This window comes from Haemaphysalis longicornis, unplaced genomic scaffold, assembly GCF_048455015.1.
Source record: "Haemaphysalis longicornis isolate Haplotype H1 unplaced genomic scaffold, Haemaphysalis longicornis Haplotype H1 scaffold_1, whole genome shotgun sequence".
Taxonomy (NCBI): Eukaryota; Metazoa; Arthropoda; class Arachnida; order Ixodida; family Ixodidae; genus Haemaphysalis; species Haemaphysalis longicornis.
Genome location: NW_027526203.1, coordinates 174544129 through 174569471, shown reverse-complemented (window position 1 = coordinate 174569471; position 25343 = coordinate 174544129). Strand labels below are relative to the sequence as shown.

The window sequence follows — 25343 nt, the reverse complement described above, 5'->3', positions numbered from 1 at the left end:
GCTCTGAGGCCGGTCAACTAGCGCCGCCCCTCGACCCCCGCCGGAGACGTAGAACGTCTTCTTTCCCAGCGGCCGCCACGTAGACCGTGGTCGGAGGTCGGGGTTAGCAATTGGCATATCCGAACTGCTGGAGCCAGTGCCGCGTAATGCATGTAGCAGAACAGAAAGATACGGGACGAGGGACTCAGTAAAGGTACATATCAAGGTATGTGTATGTACCTTTACCGAGTCCCTCGTCCCGTATCTCTCTCTCTCTCTCTCTCTCTCTCTCTCTCTATATATATATATATATATATATATATATATATATATATATATATATATATATATATATATATATATCACTCTGTATATCCCTTTCGCATCTTTTAACCGATTCTCGGATTCTCGAAGGGATATGTTATCCTAGCTTTAGTTTGAATTTTTGCCAATTTGGTTTTTTTTAGTGAATATTGCTCCCCAAGCCTAAACTTCCACCATGTTTCCAGCTTTGGTACGTGTAATGTTACGGATGCCACATGGATAGTATTTTTGCTTCTGACTATACGCATGACGTATGCACACTAAGGGCATTTTACCTGCCGGTGAAGCCTATATAAGGCCAAGACAAAAAGCCAAAGTGGCACGCAAGAACCTGGCAAGAGGGACAGATAGCTTCGGGAACTAAGCGTAAGGGTTGAACAAAAGATGTCACCTGCAACAAAGTATTTCATTTCTTCCCGAAAAAAAAAAATAAAAATAAAGAAGTTGGCGGCCCCGCCAATCTGCATTGCAGGTAAAACCACACAGTCCACGCATACACTCTGAAAATACCCGCTCGCCAGCCAGCTTATCCGCAACGATCCAGGCTGATCAACCACCGCGATGAAATTGTGAAAATTTAGCTAATGTCGAGCTTAACGCGATTAGACTTAGTAACTGTGGCCTAGCTGCTCTGATACATTACGCAGTGTCATGGCTTATTGCGAAGTGTCCGCGTGCGGAAATTATTTTTGCGCGAGCAGTAGATGGGCATTTCGACAACAGTTTGAGCCATGGATCCGTGGACAGAGCGACAGAAGAACAAAGAACGATGAAGCTTGTGCCGAGAGGGATGGTGCAAGTCGAGAGCCGGCGGCGGCATTGGCTGAGGCGGCGCTGCGTCCTGTGCCCGACGCGCCTGCCGCCCGGCTTCCAGACGCGTGCCGTCCCCGCTTGTATGCGTGTAGTAAAATGGAGCGCGAAGCGAGTGCGCCGCCGAGTAGTCGTGGGGGAGTGAGTGAATGACCAAGAGCTATCTCCGGGCGCTCTCGCGGTGAGTCTAGGATACCGTGGTGCTTGCTGACGAGATGGGCCCTCTCGTCAGAAGCTCCTCACACGGCTACGTTGTCATTTTAGGGAGTGGTAGAGGATGGAATGGGAATCTGCGGCGCGAAATGCTGATGCTCGTGAACAGCGAAAGGAGCGACAGGCAGCCAGTGCCCCTGCTAAAGAGAGCACACGTGATCGCTGAGACGGTGAGAACACAGAGCATAGTTGGCATGGTGTGCGAGGGGGGCGTGCCAGAAACACCATGTTGCGGGCTTGCAAAGCCGGAACAGGGCGTGCGCATCGGGCCGAGCCTGAAGTTTTGCTGAAACTATTTTTACTGAGACTATACCGAAACTTTACTGAAACTAACATTCGTGGAATTTTCATTTTTTTTATTGAATATGGGGTTTAACCCGCCGAAACTACACAGGTCATGAGGAACGCCGTAGTGAAGGGCTCCGGATTAATTTTGACCACCTGGGGATCTTTAACCTGCGCCGAAATCTCGAACACACGGTGTATTCGTAGAATTTTCACCGTTGAAGGCTGTGAGTGGGTGTTCTGGACCTTTGTGCTTAAGGTGACCTACTGGTTGGTGATAGTAGTGCAATATCATTATTATAAATGCAGCGCTTATTGTTTTGTTCGTTCGTTCATTCGTTCGTTCGTTCGTTCGTTCGTTCGTTCGTTCGTTCGTTCGTTCGTTTATTCGTTCGTTCGTGCATTTGTTTGTTTGTTTATTTGTTTGTTTTGTTGGTTGGTTGGTTGGTTGGTTGTTTGTTGTTTGTTTCTTTGTTTGTTTGTTTGTTTGTTTGTTTGTTTGTTTTGTTGTTTGTTTGTTTGTTTGTTTGTTTGTTTGTTTGTTTGTTTGTTTGTTTGTTTGTTTGTTTGTTTGTTTGTTTGTTTGTTTGTTTGTTTGTTTGTTTGTTTGTTTGTTTGTTTGTTTGTTTGTTTGTTTGTTTGTTTGCAATTACCAGTTAACCAGCAGCACTTGGTCCTCTGGGATGGGGCACAGACAGTACGCATACATAAGAGCGTAGTTCACACAGAAGAGGGAATGTATACACAAGACAACTTCTGTAGACTATGCGGCTGGTACACGCTTTTTATTTTGTTGATTTTTTTACAGTGGTTTCTTGCTGTGTTACACGGTAACGAAATATAAAGCAAACGGATGGGTTGTATTTGGAGTCGCAGTTCTCCGCCGTTATATCAGGTAAGGAATATTCACACTAAGTTCTCGCTTCAAACTTTGGTGTACAGTTGGTTAAATGTATCAAGAGATGTATTTAATCGCGTGCTTAATTATTATGGCTGCTAGCACGCAAACGAAAGAGCGACGCGGGTGCTGAAATCAGCCGCAGTATATACTCACTCAGATACTTTTGTATGGCTCTTGGCTGGACTCTGGCTCTTGCGTGAGTTCATTAGTGTTTCTCGTTTTTTTTTTTTTTTTTGGACGTGGTTGGAGATCCTAGTTCTTTATGTTTGCCAAAAAGAACCTAAAAGCTATATTGCGGCACTCTTGGGGGCGTTAATTGTTTCGTCCGACCTCAGGGCCTTTCCAATAATTTGTTGTTTAGTGTGAATCCTGAACTAATGCTGCTGCTGGGCGTTACGCTATCAATAAATTTCTCAAATCATTGCTGCGCGCCTAGAAATAAATTCCTCTTAAAATTTGTTGATCTAACTTTTCATAGACGGCTTTCTCGTGTTGTTTTACGTTACTCTTAATACGCAGAAACTCGACCTTGCGAGAGCGATTTATATGTCAAGTTCGTGCAGCAAAGCTTTCGCTGCTGTTGGAGCAGGAATGTGTGCCTCGTGTTCAGCGGTTTGGTGCAACTTTATTGAGCTCAAGGTGTGCTGCGAGCCATACAAAACACTTCTTAGACACCAAAACGTTCGTGACGCTCGTGTCGTCACCAAAATGTGTGGACTCATTACGCACAAATTGGAAGCGCGTGAATTCACCCGGCGAGTCCGTGATGACAGGAGGAAACCTCTTCCAGGGGAACGATACCACTGTTCTTCGTCATCATGTGCATATACATGCTCCCTACAATAACGTCTGGACCAGATGCAAAGACCTTTTTTGACAAGTTTTACTACGAGGTTGACAACCATTGGTGGGACTTGCTCCTTCAAGTGCGGAACTTCCGCAAGGAAATACCCTTCGTGAGTGCGAATTCTGTTTATCGACGCGGATAGCCTTTGTTGGAGGAAACGGGACGTAGTTTCAAGGCAACCATGTTGATTGCATGGCGTACAACCGGAAAATACCGTGTTTTGGTTTCATTTCAATGTAGAAAAAAAGTTTGCTGCAAACTACAAAAAAAAGAAACAGAAGCACGGAGAAGCGTAATATGTGACAGGCTGTAGCCTATTACATCCTTAGCTATGAGAACGGCTGTGGGGAAGAGCTACGCATTAACTTTCACGGCCTGTATTTTTTAATGTGCACGTGAATCTCGCAAGAACCACCATTTTTACACTCTGCCTTTATCATGAGGCACCTCTTTGGCTCGCTAATTCAACCATCGACCTCATATGTAGCCACTACTGCCTTAATTTTTACATCACTGCAGTAGGTGGCGCTCTCTCAACTACACGGAACTTCCGGATAGAAAATGGATAGAAAACGTGTTGGAATCTGCGGGTTGAAAACGGATACTGCGGATAGAAAACGCGTTGGCGCTAGATGGTAGGGAGGGAGGGAAGGAGGGAGGGAGGGAGGGAGGGAGAACGGAAATAATGAAAGGAAGGAAGCAGGTAGGGAGGGAGAGAAGAAAAGAGAGAAATAAAGATATAAAGAAATAAAGAAAGGAAGGAAGGAAGGAAGGAAGGAAGGATAGGAAGGAAGGAATGGGGGAGGAGGGACGCAGAGGGCCGAGGAGCAGCCAGGTGGAGGCTGTTTCGGTGTCAGAACACCCCGCCGAAATTTTCCCAGCACAGTACCTCGCACTCCCCTTATTTCGGCCTTTTTTTGCCTATGCTACTTACACACTGCATCGATATATTAAAATGTAAACACAAAACTAAGAAGAGTGTTGCTTTGTTGAAAACTATGGTTCGACGGAGTCCTGTATATACACGTATTTTTCTGCAGATATTACAGTCAACGAAACAACTAACCCTTAGGCATTACTAAAGAAGGCAAACGAATATTTTGTTTCAGTGCCGGACCCCTTTCCTTTAATTTTTTTTACCTGTGGTCCATAACACCCCGAAATTATTTCTCGTCACACCCCTGGTAGAGTGTGGAAGGAAAGAGGGAAAAAAGGAAGGAATAAAAAAGGAAGAAAAATTAGGAAAGGAAGAAAAAGAAGAAAAAGGGAAGGAGGGATGGAGAGAAGAGCAGAAGGAATGAAGAAAGGAGAGCGGGAGGAAGGGAAGGAGAGAGAGAGGGAAGGGAAGAAGAAAAAGAAAGGAAAGAAGGGAGAAAAAAGCTACAGGAATTCTTAGAATGGTTTATTAATATTACCGTAAGTGTTCGTACATCACTTCTCTGGTTTCGCTAGCCTTATGTTATTTGTCGCCGTTGAAGGAACACGCGAACCTTGACAGCTTCATTTTGTTTTTGCTTGTTTTGAGATAATCGCCGGAGAACAAGTGTTAGATAGACCTTGTGATTTCGTAAGTTCATTTCCAGTTTTATAATGGTAATTTGTCTTTTGTATTTTAGTTAACCGCTTGAGAGGACTGGATTGCATACACCTTTGTAATTTTGTTAGTTAATTGGCATTTCTTTTTATCTTTATATTTTTGTGCTTCAGTCAGTCGCGCATAACGCTGGTTTAGGTAGACGTCTGCAATTTCGTGGCGTCAATATCAGTTTTTTTTTTTTCTGACCGAATATTTAAAACTTCGAATAATTTGGGAATATTTTCAGGCTTGCTATTTTGATTCGATCGTAAGCGCAGTCTTACGACCCGAAGTTTTCGAAGTTTTTGAATATTCGATATTTACGAATAGAGCCGTAAAAGTTGGCTGGGCAACACATCTCGCGCTTCACGGCACAACTTATTATACTTAGGTAGGCTTTTGTACACGACGTCAATGTTGTGCAAAAAGCCTAACCCACGCTAGCGTTTTGTGAAACAATTGTATTCTAACCCTGATGTATGTTAGCCGAGGTCGGATGTTACTTGCGTTAATTTATCAGCTGAAGCGAAGTTCCCTGCCAAAGTAGGGGCATGAACAGGGAAACAAGCGTTATCACTTGTTGTCAATGCTTGCAGTGAGGTACTGGTCATACCAGCCACCAGCATGCCCAGCATGCCCAATGACTGGAGAACCCCGCCAAAGATATTCTTCCTCTCTTCATTGCCTGTTAAGGAAGCCACATTTCTTCATGGCAGTGTATGAGAAGTTTTTATTTCGCTCTTGCGACCCTTCAGTTCTAATAGTTTGTAGCATTTTTTTATGAAACACTAGCATAAACACTTTGTTGCGTCAAGTCCTCACGGCTTATATTTTGCTTTTTGTAGCTATTTTTTAGAAGCTCTATACAGACTAAAGCAAATATATTGGTATTCGAGAATATTCGATGAGATCATACGTCAGTTTTTACTATTCGTATTCGAATCGCCGTCGCAAATTTTACATTCACACACATTTCGTTTTCTTTTTTCATTTGTTTTAGTTTCCTACGATGGACGGTCCTTGCCACATTTGGCTATCGTTAGCCATTTGACAGTTAGATTAAGCTATCAATCGAGTTGGACGACTTTTTGTTTCCTTTGGTTACATTTTTGTTGTTTTTCTTCAATTTTTTCCTAGAAAGATGTGCATTTACCGTAGCGGATAAATGTCTTACCTTCGCCAATCACACATTCTTCTGCAGGTACAAGGCTCTCATTTCACATTCCCATTGGGGCGCTCGGCGAAGATTGTTTAAGCATTATAAATGCAAAGATGTTCACCGTTGTAAACTAGTATATACTTCATGCTTTTGGACCCGAGGAGCTTTTAGTTCATTTGTTTGTAGGTTGATTTCGCTAAGCTATGGATTTGTAATTTGTATGACATTTCCAAATGGCATTATTGTACATGGAAACGCTACGTGTTGCGTTATTGTGTACCTGGCCCTTCTCGCTTCAAGGCTAGTTTCGTAGTGATGTCACGATTGCAATAAAACATCACGCCAGCGTTATAGCGCTTTACGCACCGTTCCGCATGTCGCGGCTTCATGAAAACATGTTTCTCCCCGCCGTACACGCACTGTTCCTGAAGCGCTATAGGCCCACACGCCTTTTCACAAAAAGACAAAAGATCTGCAAAAGCCGAGTATTGGCAGTATCGACACCGTACGGCGTAGCGGGTTTATAGAGCAGCATATCCCACGCTATATAGAACTTAGCAACTCGTTCGGTTAGACGAGTTGATAGGACATGTATACTAAGCACATAGCTACAGCGCGAAATAGAACAAACACAATAAAGACGGCAAGTCCGATCGCAGCCGCGGCGGCGGCGGCGGCGTTTGTTTTCCTGATGGAGGCAAAAAACCAGAACCGTCCGTGAAGAGAGATTTGTGCGGCCGTCAAACACCCTATAGGCGGTCAAATTATTTGGTAGCCTTTCGCTGCGGTGCGTAAAATACCTTCATTTGAATTAGAGAAGGCAACGGTATAAGCGTATTACGATGCAGCTATCTGCAAGTTGCTTTCATTCTTCTTTAGTTCAGTTTAGCGACGCTAAACTGTATGCTTTTTGTGCATTTGAACAATTCTTGCCTTCTTTTAACTATATGAAATAAACCGCAGTACTGCAGAAAAAAAAACGGTTATTTGTTTTTTATTACGAAGAAATAGGAGAGAACATAGAAAAGTAGTACAAGTTATATGTGCCAAGAATATTTTACATATACAAATAGCGCAAATAATACATGAGGTACAGGAGGAGAGGATAGAATCCAAACAGGTGTGAAGTGTTACTCCTTATTGGGAGTTGGACGGCACTCTCCTGTCCGTAATGGCGAGGGGGTCCTCCCACTCGTCACTGCGCTTCTCGAAGGAGTAGCTTATTCCTGAGTTACTGAGAAGATGATGACGATGATGAGTTACGGCGCACGGACGTAGACAAATTTTCGTTTGGAAAAATTTCCGCGTGTATTTTTTGTGTGTTAAATGCTGAGGTGCCCAGTCTGCGTTCTAGTAAATATCGAAATGGAAAGCAGCTGGCTCCACAGCAGCAGCTTTCCCGGAATGCGTATACCAAAGGCTGCTTCTGTGGAGGTGCTGTCGTGCTCAATATGATTTTCAGCTGTACTGGATACTCAGTATGAAGTATCGTCAACGCGGCCAATCAAGTGAGAGGTGCGGTGAGATTCGCGCGTTAGGGGGGTATTTAATCACTGTGCTCGTAATTTTGAGGCGTGGATGCCAACCCTAACGCAAGTCATTCTGAGCTTGGAGCGACTGACACAGTGGTTGTTGAGAGTACTCTGTATTTCGCGAGGAATTGTTCTGTGAGCAGGGTTGAGTACGACGCGATGCTGCCTCTAACATGAATTGTCGCTGCGCTGGGGGGGAGGAGGGGGGGGGGTCATGGCACGACGCACTTTTATGGAATGTGTGCGTTTGTACGTTGCTTATACTGACGAATTGTTTACATTACCCGCAGTCAATGTTGCCACACCTTTGGTATTTATCTGCGGACTTCCAGCTTTTCGTCGTGGCCTTGGCACTCGTGCTCTCGTTGAAAAAGTGAGTAAAACTTATTCATCTGAATATCTTAACTATCGTTATCTCTCTCTTTTAATCTCGTCGCGTAGAAAATGCGTTGAAACTGGAAATTTCGAACGTGTACAGGCGTAAAAGGGTTTTTGCTAATTGAAAATTAATTAACTACACCTTTAGGCTTCACAATTGCTATCGGCAAATAACATTCAGGACCTCAAAATTAATTATAATTTCTAGGAAGCCAACTTTAAAAATTACCCCCGGCTTTTCATCGTGCAGAAAGTGCCCAGAAAGTAGAATCCAGGGTGTGGAACTATGACCGAAAAAATAATAATAATGCAAGCCTTTCTGCTAATTCAAGGGCAGCGAACAACTGTCATCTTGATGCTCGATAGTAAAAAATGCTGATATGCCCCAAACCCACTGCACACACCGTACATGCACATTCCCAGGCCACGCCAAAGCTATGTGCCCACCCGCCGTGGTGGCTCAGTGGATAAGGCGTTGTGCTGCTGAGACCAAGGACGCGGGTTCGATTCCCGGCCGCGGCGGCCGCTTTTCTGATGGAGGCGAAAAGCGAAAACGCCAGTGTATTTGAGATTTCGGAGCGCGTGAAAGATCCTCAGGTGATCAAAATCAATCTGGAGCCCTCCACTACGACGCGCCTCATCGCTGAGTAGGGTCCGCGCGTTAAACCTCATAATCAATCAAAGCTCTGTGCCCGATGAGAACACAAACCAGTGGCCGACATCGAAGGGCACCGGCCCCTGCTAAGGCCCCCTAAGCGCGTTCAATGAGCCTCTGCAAGCCCAGGAGGCCATCGGTGGACGAACTTAACGACTATCCCAACAGGCTGCAACCGGCTCGAGCCCTCTTCGCCATAAACTCACGTGGCAGCAGAATTTGGAGATGGCCTTTAGTCCGGAACGCTGACCTTTTTAGCGGTTCCTGTCTGGCGCGGCTGTTCTTTTGAACCAAAGAGGAGACAGTAGAATGTCCCCTGCTGCAGACAAACACGTACCCAGATCTCAGCCTCCTCCGCTCGATATACCCCGCAGTCTACCCGTCCAATCAGTGCCCACTATGCGGGTCAGAAAAAGCTACTCTTTACCACGTCACGTGGGCCTTTACCGAAATTAAGACAGTGCCCGTGAACGACAATCAAACGACCGAACAGTGGGAAGCTGTGCTGTCCAGCTCGGCCATGGAAGATCAGCGCAGACTGGTCGAGAGGGCCCGGGCGACAGCCAAAGCTACAGGGCCTCTGGAGGGAGAGCTGCTCTCACTTGGGAAGACGAAGATCTATTTTTTGCCATCAGTAAAGTTGTCCCTCCTCCTCCTCTTGGTGATCGGCTCATGAGGTAGTGAACACCTCCCCCCTCTCGTCTTCACCACGTTTCGTCTTGAACTCGTTTTTACCACTTTTCGCTGTAAAAGGGCTCGGGGCTCGATCTTAACTTTTGAGTCATAGTTTCTGAGCAAAGATAAGTGAGACAACGGGTAGGAAGAGAGCCAAACGAGAGATCTATAGGATGAGAGCTATGTATGGTGAAGTGTAGCACCGCCCATATATGAGATGACTGTAGTTTATTTTCACTTCCCCCCTTTTGCGAGTCGATCGTTCAGGTTGTAGCAAAGTGGTTAAAGACTAACACAGAGGTATAAAAAAAGCATTTCGCTTAGATTATCTTGAAGTCGCTAAACCCGTGCCAACATCATTGTGACGGATCTACTCGCGAGGTTGAAGACACACGCTTCATTGCAGGATTTTGAGGAAGTTTCAACCCGGACTTTTAGCTGTGTTCTATGTTGTATTTTAGTATGCACGAAGACGTGTGACTTATGGCAGTGGCATTTCCTCATAGCGTTGCACGCACAGCAACGTTTTGCAGCACTGATAGCATATGTATATGCCAGGCGTCCCGCTTGTGGTATGCTTTTTGATGACCCCAATTCATATTCAAAAAATATTTGCGAACTGCCCCTAGTATTGAATCCTGGCGCCGCGAAGTAAATACCTTTAATTCAAAGCTGCGTTATATGCAAGCTTTTCGAGTAAGCCACGTTTCTGAACACTTACATAGGTACACGAACGAAGTTACTCTCAAAGAGGCATTCTGGATGAAATAAAGCGAAGCTGTAACATGAACTCTGCCTTCAATCATTGTTAACAACTCAACCCCGGGATCTCAACGGCTACCGCTATTATTTGAACTTGCCTTTAACATAACAGCATTTCGGTTACAAGGACCCCAGTTTCCTTCCAGCCATGCCCTTACAAAAAAAAGGTATACAACTCTGGGAGCCCGAATAATATGGGATTAACCTGAACTCCACGGCAGCATATCTGCAACCCGGTTTTTCGTACCTTCGTGGAAAAATTTTCATTTGATGTCGGAAGCGACAAGTGCGAGGGACAAAACGATGGGGTTAACACATCCAAATTGACACAAGTGCCCTTGCCAGCAGAATAAGACGTGTCCTCGATCGAAGGTGGACAAACGGCAATAAAGGCAATAGGATGATGGAGGTAAAGCCAGCCGCTCTTGAGTGAGATATTATGCGTTTAGTTCTATTTATATCCTAATAAATTGTCGCTTGCTTTGGAGGAACCAAAAATTACAATTTTTATCTATGAGCCTTTTCGGGCAAAGGTACTCGAGTGTTTGGCTCGTTTAGCTGAACTACTTTGTTGTTGCATTTGGGTTGTATACAGCAAATATTGTGGCGCTTTATTTTGGGCCAGCCCCGGAGTATCGCCTTAAACAGCCGTAAAAGAAACTCGATGGCTCGGATGTCACAATCACCAACTCGGACATCGGAAGAGTTGACAGTATTTTACGCCGTTACGACAGCCCGGAAAATGTCCCGCTTGCGGCTATACTTAACAAATGACGGAGCGCTTTCCCTCAGAGTACAACTTAAGGATGTAGGAATTCCTAACTTCATCAAATGATCACACGCTGCCCAGGAACCAATGGCGAATATAAAAAAAAATAGAAGTGTGTCTGTGTGTGTGTGTGTGGGGGGAGGGGGGGGGGGCTTCTCCGTATATCCTCCGTCGTTGTGAAATTTATAACAATAAACATTAGACGCATCCTGGATAACGTCATCAAAGCAGACATCTCTGCTCCGTGCCAAACGAAGCTCAGAGAAAAGTTGCATTAAGGCCAACTATGAGTAACAGGGAATCAGTTTGGAACCGCATGCTCAGTTCATGAACCTTGCAGTTGTTTTCTGTGCTGACCGCATCAACTCGCTCTTTTTTCATCTGCTGTCGTCATCAATATCGTGCTGCATACTGTATGTGCTTCCTTTCCTAACTGCAGCCGGCGCCGCTGGCTCATCGGCGCGTTCGTCCTGCTCTCCCTGGTGGGGTGCTCGGTGTCCGCTTACCAGGTGGCCGGAACCCACATGACTCCCTTCATGGTGGCCATGACTGAGACCGTCTCGTGAGTGCATCCTCTCGCTACCGTGTACACATCGCGCAGTAATGAGGAAAGATGCATTGGTGCTCTTAGGGAACAGACAAAACTGCACGTTATAAATTCCCTGTAGGCAGAGAGAATATAGGAAGTAAACAAAGGATGGTCAAGCATAGTTTTGAATGGCAGTAACTACTGTTATAGCGCGAGCCAGAAGTTGTGCTAAAGTGGTCCTCACCGTTTCGAACTGCGAACGTTCGGCTCCCTCGGCAACACACCGAAGTAAAAAGAGCTATCATTGCCGCGGGTGCACACGGTTGAACTAAGTTTGTCGAGCGATAGCTCGGTTCAACCGAAGGGGCTGCCGGACAGCCGCTTTTGTAGCACTCCATTTGCAATTGCACCACAGGTAACATTTCATTTCATTTCATTCAAACAAACGATGTCTCGAGTGGAGAGGCAAAATGCAGATTAACTCTGCTTGCCTGGCGGCGGCCATCTCCCCCGTACATGCGACGTTGCACAGCAATGGTGTGAAACAAAACAGAAGGTACAGAAAATGAGAACTTGCTATACGAAGTCAATGCAGGAAAGACCAAAAATATACAGTTTTCAAAAGCATTATAGCAGCAGTCACAACAGGGGGGACAACCCATAAAATAACAAACTACACATAGCAATGCTAAGTAATTTTTAACTTTTTTCTTTAGTGCCAGCCATGACGTAGTTTGTTAGAGTAATTGCAGTGTAGTTGGGTGCTTTTTAAGACAGGTGGGAATTCGGTGCGCTAATTTTTGTTTGCCATAGTTTGTTCGGATTATTGGCGTCCTAAAACAACTCGGTCGAAGATCTTGACGCACATTCGCTGGTAAATAAGGTTTCTGAAATATTGGGTTCTTTGATATTTCACTACGAATATAAAGGCTAAGCTTAAGGTCGAACAACTGATGCACTGTAAGAAAACCATACAGCAGAAATTACGGGCACAATGGTGCGCACTATAAGGTAGTTGTTTAGTGCCGCGAAGAGGTTTTTTAGGGGCGAAGCCCCTTAGGAGCTGGGGCTGTTGGCGTCTCCTGTCGTCGTAGTCATAGTCGCCATTGTAATCGTCGTCTCATGTAGTCACGGTACTGAAACACCGCGAACCTTATTTACGCCTCGCGTTAGAACGTAACGCGGGCTAAAAACATAAAAAAAACACCGGGACACTTGTTTACGCCTCGCGCTAGAGAGCTTCATGCTTCAAAGACAAGAAACTTTTACAGCAAAGCTGTATACCTCTACCCTCCAAAGGTTTCACCTCCGTTGGCAAAAGCTCCAAGGCGCCAAGAATACATTTATGCACTGCATGCTTCGCCCCTCACAAGGTTTCACGTTAGTGGAGATGGCCCGGAATTTTTTTTTTTAGTACTAGACGTCTGTTTAAATTTGTTGCGTCGTGCTTCACCGTACTAAAAGGCAGTAATGACGATGAGACTGCACTAACCCGTAGTACATTTGGCGCACGAGCCAAATTGGGACCAGACATCTAATCTTATAGAGCAAGCCAACAGACCCGGACACAACTGCGGGGACCTTGCTAATATGAAGAGATCAACTAAGGTTTAATTAAGAAAGAATTTCTAGAAATTTAAAAGCGGATACAAGTTCGACGGAAGAATTCCCGAATTCTACCGAAGGATCATAATCACCAAGCTTTTTTCTAGGTTTAAAAACAACATATTTTGTTTTCTGACGTTCAATTTAAGTATATTTAAAGTCAACCACTTTGATAATTCACTGAGTGAGTTGCTAAGAGATGTTTCTAAACCACGCAAAGACAGACCAGAAAAAAACACACAAGTATCATCGGCATAAAGTTGGATAACGGGACTGAATGGAATCTGTACTAGGTTATTATTGTGTAAAATATATAACAGTGGGCCCACTATGGAACCTTGAGGGACACTCCATGAAATATTTTTTGCCGACGATCGGTAGCCATTGAGACTCGTAAGCTGTAAGCGTTCGGATAAGTAACTACGGATAACATTCAAGGCGACACCTCGTATCCCATAGAAGAGAAGGTTATCAAACAGTATGCCATGCCTAATGGGGTTAAATGCCTTTCTTAAACCAGGGAAAATGCGCCGGTATATTCTTTATTTTCAAAAATATTGAGCATTCTTTCTGTAATATTACAATGTCATTTTGAAAGAAAAAAACGATTTTGACGAAAACCAAATTGTTGGTCCACAATCGCACCATCCAAACCGAGAAACATGGTTGACCTTTCTTTTAAAGTATTCTACTACCTTCCAAACAATTGGCAGGACGGAAATTGGTTCATAAATGTTCATATTGTCAATTGGACCACCTCTACTCGGGCAATTTTTATTGCGTTCGGAAAGGTGGCAGTAGTAAGCGCGTTATTACAAATATGAAGCAAAGGCAAGCGTAAAATATTTACGACAACTATATAATAGGCTGAGCCTTAGTGTCGTCGTGACCGGCTGAAGTGTTATGAGATAAGGATTGCAAAAACGAATATATTTCGACTTCCATGCATGGTGCGAGAAAAATAGTGTTATTGGAAAGAGACAATTTGGTGGGATCAATATCATCGTTTTAGCCGTAAGGAAATGTTCATTAAATTTTTCAGCAAGAAACGCTGAACACACAGAAAGAAACCCACAGACGCCGCTCGGCGCCGACGGCGCAAACGCGCAGTGAAGCCGAAGTGATGCATTCTAGAAGAAGGAAAAAAAAGGAAATCGTCCATGTACAGTGCGGTCCACTGTTAAAGGGAAACGGCGAGCGCGTGTCCGGAGCGCTCCGCGCAGCGCCGACGACGAGAAGTGGCGAGAATCGCAAACCGGCACATGCTACGGCTGGGCTGGAGGAGCGGCGCGCGTGCGCGTTCGCCGCTCCTCCAGTCCGGCCGTACACCTGCGCACTCACCACTACAGGCAGAAGGAGCCGCTCTGTCGTCTGTTACGGCGCTTCGCCGTGCCGCTCAGGTAATTCTAGTGCGAAATTCCCCAGCTATTGCCAGCTGATCGGCGGATCGGAGCGCCGTAGCAGACGTCAGAGCGGCTCCTTCTGCCTGTAGTGGTCAGTGCGCATGTGCCGGTTGTCTGCGATTCTCGCCACTTCACGGCGTCGGCGCTTCGCGGAGCGCTCCGGACACGCGCTCCCCGTTTCCCTTTAACAGTGGACCGCACTGTACAGTCATGGACAAGTGACGATCCGCGGAGCGCACGACCGAAGGTGCCCTTGCCGTCACCTGGCAGCGGCCGTCGAAAACGCGCGCACATGCGCAGTTGAGATTGCGGGAACGAGGCTGTGTGTCCCACTGCGATATGTTGCCCTCTGCTCACTCGCATGCTTGCCTTGTCGCCATGTCGCAAGAGCGCTGAAAACAATTATTAGCGATGCGGCGTGAGGTAGTATCTGCGGCCACTGTGTGCTCGGATGACACGAGCGCCTGCTCCCCGTGTGTGCCGGCGTCACAATGCCGACACAGTTTTACATATGGGGTGCAGTAACTTATGCAAAAAACGATGGGCACCTGGGTCACGCCCAAACCATGCTCAGTGCTGCCCGCTTCGCAGATTTCTACAAGCACTGGGGTGCCTGCCAAAAAAAAAAACAAGAAAAAATCGGCCGCCAAATTGTTGTGCAAGGGCAACTGGCCTTAGAATAGTTGGATCTGCCAACTTTCTTAACTTTTGTTGATATTAGAATTCTGCCAGTAATTTTCCCAGCCCACACAATGCTTGCAGTTAATGTATATTGTTAATGTATGTAATGCATGTAATGTATGTATATGTATCTAATGTATATGTAATGTATAACAATAATGTATATTGTTAATGTATCTATCGTTTGCTACAAGCCCCGAACCCGATAAATGACTCAGCCATGACTCCGGTAAGCAAAGGTGCATTCTTGGCGGCCAGCTCATTGTTCAATTCCCAAGCCACTGCATCACGAACGCAAAACATTGCCGGGCCATCAAAATTTAGGTGGCATGCATTTATTTTTGTCTCCATTTTTGTGCGCTGGTTTTCTTCAAGAACGCATGATGAGCTCAGCAGTATGTCTTACGAGAGCGCGCTCGCGGTTCCCACGCAAGCACTTGCCGCAGCTGCAGGCAGTTCCGCGCCGCATTGCTCTCAACGCGACCAATACCTTCAGCTGCAGCGGTGGTAGTACTTTCAGTGCTTGCAGCGCTGTTGCGGCATGGCGACAAGGCAAGCATGCGATCATGCGAGTGAGCAGAGGGCAACATATCGCAGTTGGACACGCAGCCTCGTTCCCGCAATCTCAACTGCGCATGTGCGCGCGTTTTCGACGGCCGCTGCCAGGTGACGGTACCGGTAGCTTCTGTCGTGCGCTCCGCGAATCGTATTTGAATTGTCCATGACTGTACGTAAATTGTACGCCTTCGAAAACACGGTCTGGTCACAGGCCCCTCGTTCTAAACAGAGGCAAGGGAAGAAGGCCCGCAGATGAGGTCATGGGCCAGTCCCGTTTTCTTCCCCGCAGAACACATTATAGCACAGATGTTTCTTCATATCATGATCTTGCTATTCCAAGTGAAGCATGGTACTGCGTCCCATACGTATACAGTATGCAGTGCTCCAAACGCTCAGCTGCGCCGAGCACTAGTGGAACTGGATGGCGAAAGCTTTCTCATGGGGATGCATTCAGGAGTACTACGTCGCTCTGCCGCCTGGCTGGCAGTGGCGCCGTTCGAACGACGACATCTCCACCCTGCCCTTATGAGCGGCGACAGACGGGATCAGGCAGCCGCAGAATTCTGCCACTGCGCAACGGGTGAGCGTATTCGGCGGTGAACTTCCCACGAAAGGGCGCGGGTTTCGGTATACGTGCTCGAAAGCATGCGCGGCCCGTTTTCGCTGACGCCCGCGCAGCCCCTATTGCTCCCGCGAGGCGCCATTGTGACATCACACTTATCTGGCCGACCAGCTGCGCGATGTACTACGGGCGGACTACATCGTTGTCGGCCCGGCCGCTGGCTAACCGCGATTCGCGCCTGTTTTCTCGGGCGCGCAAACACCCGCGGAGATGCTATCGGCCGCATTCATGACCCGCGACCAGTTTTCTCCGCGGAAACAGATGAGTACGTGCAGCCCCGTAAGGAAGGAAAAAAACCCGGCCGGAGCAGCGCCCGCTCAGGGCGCCCTTGGGGCTTGCCCGGTGACCGGTCGTTTGGTGAGCGATTGCGCTGGTTAATTTTGGGCGCGAACGTTTCCGCATGAAGGACAAAGTTAACAAGCAGGAATTCCAGCGGTATAGGGCTGTCGCACCAGCCCATTTGGAGAATGGCGGGGCCAATGCCCTGCACCCTTGTTTGTGAGCGCTTGTGGTCGTGTACACAAACACACGCACGCGCACACATACACGCACAACAAAAGTAACAACGGAGAGTGACTCTCAGTCACAAACTGGCAAAAGAGCTTTCAAACACTATGTCACACTGTCAATGGTGTTCCAGGGTCCTAAAAAAATATTTATAAAGATTTTATTCCCTGTCGAGCTCCCGAACACCACAAGGTGGACCCAAAGGGGATTTCACCAATCCGATCTTTGAGAGAAAGTTCTTGGCAAAGGCAAAATGGAGGCGCAGGCGATGTGACTGCATACACGCGGTGGACCGGTCGATGGCGTAAGGGGAGGGAGCGGCATACTGTACTGCCGTCCGGATTCCGCCATTGCTGCGGCTACATCCCGTGGTGGCGACTAATCCGTTGGCATCCTCTCTGTTGGCGCACAACCCGAAATTGTGTGAGCACTGCATCCACCCCACCGCCTCCTTTGGGCTTCTTTTTCGCCCATGTCATTTACACACCGCGTCGACATATTAAAATGTAAAAACGAAAATAAGTGTGTAGACTTATTTATAGAAATGACTTAGATGTTGTGGGCTCAGGCTCTCTTTCTTTTTAGTTTTTTTCTAGCGAGGACGAATAACACTCCTGGAAAAATATTTCTGGCTCCACCACTGCTGCCTGTGGAAAGGAAGTTGCGCTGTGGAACGCGTGCAATGCCTCCACGAGCGAGCTGATCTCAGATCACATGCCCCCTCATGCTGCAGTGTCCGGGAAAAAAAACTTAAACAAAGTAGCATGTCCTTCCCGCAGTTGAATCGGTGCGTACAACGTTAATTTCAAACACTAGTTGCCCTTGGGGACTCCGATTGCTTGTAACGGGGAGCGGGTGTCCGCAAAAAACAACTCAGAGTCCTGGAGGACAGTCGCTGATATATGCTTTAGCCAGCCGCCAAGGGCAACGCGTTCTATGCCCCCCCCCCCCCCCCCCCCCCTGTACTAGAGCGGGAGAGGTAACGGGATCTACGACAATATAGACCCCGTACTTTAACAAGTAAAATTGATAAAGTCAGCATTCGGATATTATTTTTCGGGCTTTCCCGCTTGTACGCTGGCGAATTTGTCGTACTGAGTGTTACAAAGTGTGGGCACTGGGGAGGTGATTGGGAGGCAAATAGGATCTGAATTCTTAAATTGACCACGCAAAAAGAAAGCTTACACACTGTCATTGTTCGGACGCTGTCTCCATTGGTGTAAGACGTAGAACGAAACAAACAAAAGTAAAAACACAAAATCATAAGCACGAGGCAGTAGATAGCAGTGGATTCTTTCACGCGGTCTGCATGCTTTATATGGGTCTGCACGCATGAGTTCTATTCACCCACCGGCAGCCATTCTCCTGATAGAGGCAGAAAACAAAACTGACTGTACGTCGAGATTTCTGCTCACGTTAAAGAACCCCAGGCGGCCAAAATTAATCCGGAAGCATCCACTGGGTCCAGCTTTATAGTCCAGGTGTAGCTTCGACTCGTACCACCCCCAGAATTTGAATGTTCGAACTCGTATTTTGGGGGGATTAACTACTCATTTGAAACCATAATGATATTAATAAGCAAAGTCGCTTTTGCACTCAAGCTCATCGTGTCGACAAGCGCAACAAGTTGTCAAGCAGGACAAATCGAGCCCTGGCTTTATGCAGAACTAGAACGGGTTTTAGAGATAATATCCGGAACTTAGACTCAAGCGCGGAAACAGGTCAAGGAAAGGTTGCAGGCTGAGTTTCGTGACCTCTGGTCTTTTTGTCAATCCTTGCCTATGCGGAATGTGTCTACCTACACTGCTTTTGAAGCCAGTGCAATTCGCAATGCTAAGCTTTTCCAGGGCAACGCATGATAACAAACTTCAATGTATTTACGGGGAGATATTTATGTCCTCGACAAGAGGGGAGAGAAGATGTGCGACGTTGCGAATGCTTTTGCGCAGTGATTCCGCGTGTAGATAAATAAACGAGGCTTGCTCTTTTCCCTCCTTTTGTTATCCTGTTAAGACCACTCAAATGTTAAATTTTTCGAAGTCTCCTTTCAAGAGTAATGAGGTGACTAAATGCAACCTTTTCGTTCGGCCCTGATGACAATCCTTCCTCACTACTCTAGGCATTCGATAATCTCCTTGGTCTGGTTGTGACTCGGGTATTTAAAACTAGCCTCAGAATGACCACGTTTGGCGGTCGTTTAAAAAGAGCGGCGGTAGTTTCCATTGTTCAGTCATTTAGAAATTATAACTCACAAGCTACCGACCAATTCCTATTGCTAGCCCCACTTGTTATCAATTCTAGTTCGTTCTACATACGCTACTTTTTTTCAATACTAAAAGGACATCGTCAGCAAAACAACACGACTTCCTCGCCGGTTGAACGACCCCCGTATTGTCAGCTTAATGTCTCACACTTCCGAGCTGCTTAGGGTTAAGATCACCTGAATGTCGTTTACCAATTTCATTTTTATGAAAGCTTTTGACACCGTCTGCCATGTGTCACCATAGTTCAAAACTGGCTGAACTTGATTTCCACCCGTATTTCACGTCTCTCAAGCAACTATTTACATAATAGGTAATGCATTGTTCAAGTAAATTGACAGTGCCCCTTCTTCAATGAGGCTGCTAGCGGTGTCTCCCAGGAACCCCCGTATTCAAGATGCGGAGGCCTGTGATAATCCTGATATACTTAAACAGTCAAAACTCAACAAAAGGGATTTTCCTGTTTTGCTCTCCAAACTTACTTGACAACAACCCACGACACTTTAAATTGCCAGGCACAAACGAACAGCTTACTCCCTCCGACCAGATTACACTTCTTCATATGACGGAAATCTAAACCAACACATTGCAACTGCTGCGGAGGAAAATTGGTGCTAGCCACGTGCTTTGTAAGTGCAGAGAAGTATTCTTTCTGCGGAAATACCAGCCGTTCACACCCAAAGCTAGCAGCGCATCCTTCCGAGTCCTACTTGGCTGGCTAAAGCCCCGCCCCCTCCTGGATCAGCTCCTCATTGTGCCCGCAACAAGAAGGCACTGAGTTTCTTCATTCCCACCCGACACGGCCTGGTCTATCGCTGTCCCGAAAACCATACTATCTTGATAATAATGTTAATTCTCTCCCTCTATCAGGGCTCTACTTTCGGGCCTCAAATATTTTGAATTGTCATTAATGACGTTCCTTCGGCTTTTAAAGGTCCACTTTTTGTATACACGATGGAATAATCGAGCTTCGAAAACAAAAATCTTGACGCTGTCTTTTCATGAATGCCTTATCAAACAAAACAAAAACTCTGATTGCTTTGCTGCCTGTACAAACGTATACAAGTGGTTCTTTTATTCCAGAACGCTCGTGGACACAATGAACGATTATTACGTTCTGCCCTTCTACCACGCGGTCTGCTATTTCTCCGGGTGCATTACCTTCTTCCTCTTCGATGCCTACAAAGAGCGCCCAATGTCAAAGGCAAGTTTAACTTTTCTTGTCGAGCCCGCTGGAAAAAAAAATAGTGGTGCTTCCAATGAGCCAAAAAGCGGAAAATGCCTAATTCCTGAAGCCGAAGCTGCTACGACGAAGTTCCTGTCTGAGCGCGACACCGTAACCGAAAACTCCTAAGCGCTATTCGTGGTAGCTACGTATGAGAGGGGGCAAAATGTTTGTGTACATTGAAATCTCGTTGATACGTTTTTCCCGGGAACCGGAAAATGAAACGTAGTATGGAAAAATCGTATTATCCAAATAGTTTTAAAAAGGTGGAAAATATTTTTACTCCACCAGCAACTCACTTTATTGAGCAACAATGAAGAAGCTGGAGAACGTGTTCTGCACATTCTTCTTTTCGACGTGCAGAACTAAATTCTTCTGAAATGTAAATAAGAAGCACCCGGTATTTCTCGCCTCGCCGGAAACTGTCTTTTACGACATACTGTGTCGTGCGTTAAATTGGTGATGTCAGCTGCCGGACGCTTGGAAGTATATAATGTTCAGGAAGAGCGCGACGTCAACTTTTTTGGGTATGACTCACCCATCGACGTTCACTCTTGCCACTCTAACTTCCTTGAACCATGTAAGCAGGACGTCTGTAATTTCCTGATGCTTCGCACATCGCGTTTGAGTTCCACCGGGGCCAAAAACTTGCCGCTTTTTCGAATTTCCTCCTTCTGACCGACAATAGTGTTCAGCGTTGACACTGGCAAACCGAGCTCGCGTACCATGTCCACGCGCTTCCTCTTTTGCGCTCACTTTTCACTTTTAAAGACGATAGTCTGTCTTGCGCTACTTAAACCCAGAAATTTTGGTCTGTCTGTATGTCTGTCTGTCTGTCTGTCTGTCTGTCTGTGACTCGATTCAGCCACCCGGCCAAAGTTAAACAAGGCCTGCGGATAGTCTTGTACAGCCAAAGATAAATCTACCCGTCTAAGTCCGGTGTAACATTCATACTTGTCAACATTGTTGAAGAAGAACAAGACATTACGCAAATATAAGACAACAAATTAATACAGAAGTGATATTTGCAGTGTTCCTTTATAAAAAATCATACATGCTTGATTTTTGCGAAATTAAATACTTCATCAACTGCAGAAAAAAAAAATCACTTCGCCGTCGCCTGCTGTCGCCCGCGCCACTAAAGCTTCTGGCGCCGGCGAAAGTTGGCCGACGAAAGTTGGGAAGAGAAGTCGCTGCCTGCCAAGAGCATTGCACCCCTCCCTTGTTCAAGATACGTCTCGCATCACGTGACGTGTCGTCATCATTAGACGGAGCGGCCACGCCGGGCAGCGATGTTTTCGCCACAAAACCGGCGCTGCCGCGGCCTCAGCGGCTCTGCAAAGTGCAGATTGTGGCTTGTTAAAGTGCGGTTTGACCTAGTATAACGAAGAATAAGCGTACTATATTTCTAGAATTGAACTTCAAGATCCGCTTTGCTGTCGAATTATCCAATTTTCGGCAAAAACGTGTGTGTGTGTGTGTGTGTGTGTGTGTGTGTGTGTGTGTGTGTGTGTGTGTGTGTGTGTGTGTGTGTGTGTGTGTGTGTGTGTGTGTGTGAGAGAGAGAGAGAGAGAGAGAGAGAGAGAGAGAGAGAGAGAGAGAGAGAGAGAGAGAGAGAGAGAGAGAACAAACTTTATTCAGTTTGCCAACTGTGATGCTTAGTCGTCGGGGCCGTGAGCCCTTGGGCTTTGGCAGCGTCCTCGGCCATCTGGTCGGCCCAGAGTTGATTTTCCGGGCGGGAGCTGAGCAGCACGGTCTCCACTGCTCACTGTTAGTGACTGTGCGGCCATTCGTGCCTGCGGCCATTGTCATAAAGGATCGAACACATGAGCCGAAAAGCACGCGTCCCCTCCCGCGTCTCCGCCCCGAGAACAGGTTTGGCTGCCGTATGACCCTCCGCGTCTCCCGCTCCCGCGCGTATCCAATCTGCGCGATAATTTGCCGCGCCGCGTCTGAAACCGGATTCCTCGGACGGACATGTGTCTCCCGCTTAACATGTGCGCTAGGTCTGCTCGTTCCTGACATCTATGACACTCGGGGGAGTAGCGCCCTGGGTAGCAATAGTGATATACACAAGTGGGTTTGGATACGAGTGGGTCTGTAGGAGTCGCCAGACCACCGATTGTCGCTTACTGAGGGATGGCCGCGCGTGTGGGTAGCAGGCCCAGGCTTAACTATAATGACTTGTAATATCAGTGTACGTCGATAGCCTGTCCCTGCCCGACATGGGGACGATATTCGCATCGGAGGTGCCGTCCGCTCGATCAAAAAAGCCTCGAGCGGCTTCGTGCGCAGACTCGTTCCCTGCAAGGCCGGAGTGGGCGGGGGTCCAAATTAAGTTAACCTTGCCTGTCCAGTTTTCGAGGTGGAGACCACAAATTAGGACTGCGGATGCCTCCCTTGATATGTTTACTCGTGAGAAATTTAGAATCGCTGACTTGGAGTCGCTGATTATTGTCTTGATTTTTGTGGAGGTAACCATGGCTAGAGCAATGGCTGCCTCTTCTTCAACCACCGAGTCTCTCTTGCGGACAGAGCAGGAGGCAATGGTGTTACCCTGATTGTTGATCAGCGCTATATCCATTGCTTCGCGACCAGCGTAATCGGCCGCGTCCGCATAGGCGGCGAGAGGCAAGAGACCGAGCGGCGAGGGCACGGTCTCTTGCCTCTCGCCGCTCCTTGTTATGTAGGATGCATGTTACGTGGGAGCGTAGAGATGTAAAGGCTTTCTTCTACTGTTGACGGGATCGCGAAACTAGCAGGCGCGCTGTGGGGGTGAGCTATACCCAGCGAGTCGAGTATGTGGCGCCCCGTTGTTCTGTGGGTCAGCCGTACGAGTTGCCCTAGCAGTTGAGCCTCGATCCGCACGAGAGACTCGGTGGTTGATAAACGCACGGAAATGCATTGTTTCTAAGGGACTTCGGCCGTAAATGAAAAAAAAAGAAAAAAGATCGTATTATGCCGAATCGTATCAACGAGTCTCTGAATATACCTCTGTATTCGAACCGCGGCCGATATTGTCGTGCCGCATCCGCATCCAGGTTCGTTTGACCGTTCTGAGACAGCCTGGGGGAGTAATTCGCCATGCAGAGACAGCTACGAAAGGGGTGTTTCTGAATCGATGTCATGCAGTAACAACTACAACAAAAAAATTGGCTCCCATTCACGCTGTGAAGGTGGTTGGAAAGCAAAGCTTTAAACGACACCCACAACGATTGCCCGTGCGATGTCACTTGAATTCGCACACGTGGCTCTACAAAGGGGGAAACCAGAGAGTCTGCCAGCCGTTACCTGGAATTCGCGGAGGCGGCGTCCCGAACGCAGCAGTAGCGTCGTCCACGCCCGGGCTAGAGCGGCGGACGCCGCCATTGTAGCCCGGCCGTGAGTAGGGAGAAGGAAAACGGAGAGGAGCGTCTTTCGGAGGGTGAGACAGCTGAACCTAGCCATCCTAATGTGCTAGCTCAGGGCTATACCACCGCGCGGCACAAGCGCAGACACCGAAACAATGCGGCATGTGAGCTTAGTAATTGCCATGTATACCTATTAATTCTAGTTAGTTCAGTAAGTTGGAGAATCGCGAGAAATATGAGCGAACTTTTATAATCGCTATTTTCGCCTTTTGCAATAACTCTTAAACACAACCGAATTGGTATTCGCCAATTTAAAAAACGGAGTCCCGTTCGAGGCAAGAAGGGCGCAAAGGGTAGCGTTTCTCTAGCGGCCAGATGTCTGTATGTGGTTTGTACATTTTGTTTTCCCGCCACGCAAACCAATCCATAACGAATGTTTTCCGTACAACCACTTAATTCCGTCGGGTGAGGGTTACCCAGGGGCTGTTGAACAAATTAATCAAGCCGTGCGAAGGCAGCACGCAAGGGACGCGAAGCTGCACGAAAACAGGCCCAAGAGAACCGTCGGTAAAGCAGACAACAAAGCCGTACAACCGACGCCGCCGCCGGCGAGCAGGCACTTCTGCTACAGTGTGCTCCGTGAGTGAAACCCTGCGCCCCCCCCCCCCCCCCCCCCCACTCCCACCCGCCGCCGCCTCCGCCGCGTTGGGAGTTTGTTGTCCCGCATGCCACGAAAGAACCATTCCCCTACGTGAAGGTGGCTGCGCGCAGCAAAGCTGCTATGGTGATTGGTAGAGCTTTTACCTCCTATCAACAACTCTTCAGGCTCTTTCGGCTGCTCTTCAGGCGTAGGAATCAAGCGTGGCATTTTTATAGCAATGGTAGAGCGAAATCGTACCGAATATTCCCTTTGGTCGCTTTATCAGGCCCACACTACGTCACGCACTACGTCATTCATTCGCAGAGACTCGTGGCTCCAACGCGAGCGGCGATATGCGTTTGCTTTTAGGGGCGAAGCACCTTATGGGCTCGGGCTTCCGGCGTCTCCTGTCGTCGCGTCATGTCGTCACGAAAAATTAAGTTATTTTATTATTTATTTATTTTATTTTTCACACTGCAGCTCAATAGGGCTATCGAAGGAGTGGGTATGTACATAGAGTTAAATAACACTATTCTGCACCGATCAATTCGGACAAAATTGACAACTCAATAGAACTCGCGCATGTTTCCCGAAGTTGAGACACAGCAGGTAACAACACGTACAGTTAGGATTGAATTATACAAAAATTCACGCAACACAATCAATTTAAATTACACAAAAATGTTTCTAAAGACAATGCCCTAATTTCACCTGGTAGTAAATTCCATTTTTTAATTGTTAAGGGGAAGAAGCTGTACTTAAATAGATTAGTGTTTGGTCGAAAAGGTGCAAGGTTAAGCTTGTGGCTATTTCTAGTACATTTCAGTCTATCAGGAGACAAATAGTTGTTCTCCAATAAATAGCGTGGACGTGGAGTCTTCGTCAGAATATGCAAACGTTTAATACATTCGCGATCACGGCGTACGGACAGGGGTTGTAATTCCAGTGTGGCAAGGTTGGATGACGGGGAAAAGTTCCAGTCGAAACGGCCGCAAATGGAGCGAATTGATTTTTTTTTAACTGATTCAAGCATGTTAATTTCAGATATTTTATAAGGATTCCAGATAGTACAGTCGTATTCTAGGATGGGTCGGATG

General features: G+C 46.9%; 1 protein-coding gene across 1 annotated transcript in view; it reads left to right on the top strand.

The window, feature by feature from the left end:
- The window catches only part of LOC144155791 (nose resistant to fluoxetine protein 6-like), a 130499-nt gene that overhangs the window by 80227 nt on the left and 24929 nt on the right, over positions 1 to 25343 (top strand). The window contains exons 8-12 of the mRNA XM_077687449.1: positions 2420 to 2506; positions 3303 to 3468; positions 7917 to 7999; positions 11305 to 11427; positions 20115 to 20235. Of these exons, the coding sequence (XP_077543575.1) occupies positions 2420 to 2506; positions 3303 to 3468; positions 7917 to 7999; positions 11305 to 11427; positions 20115 to 20235 (580 nt within the window). The remainder of the gene's footprint in view (positions 1 to 2419; positions 2507 to 3302; positions 3469 to 7916; positions 8000 to 11304; positions 11428 to 20114; positions 20236 to 25343) is intronic.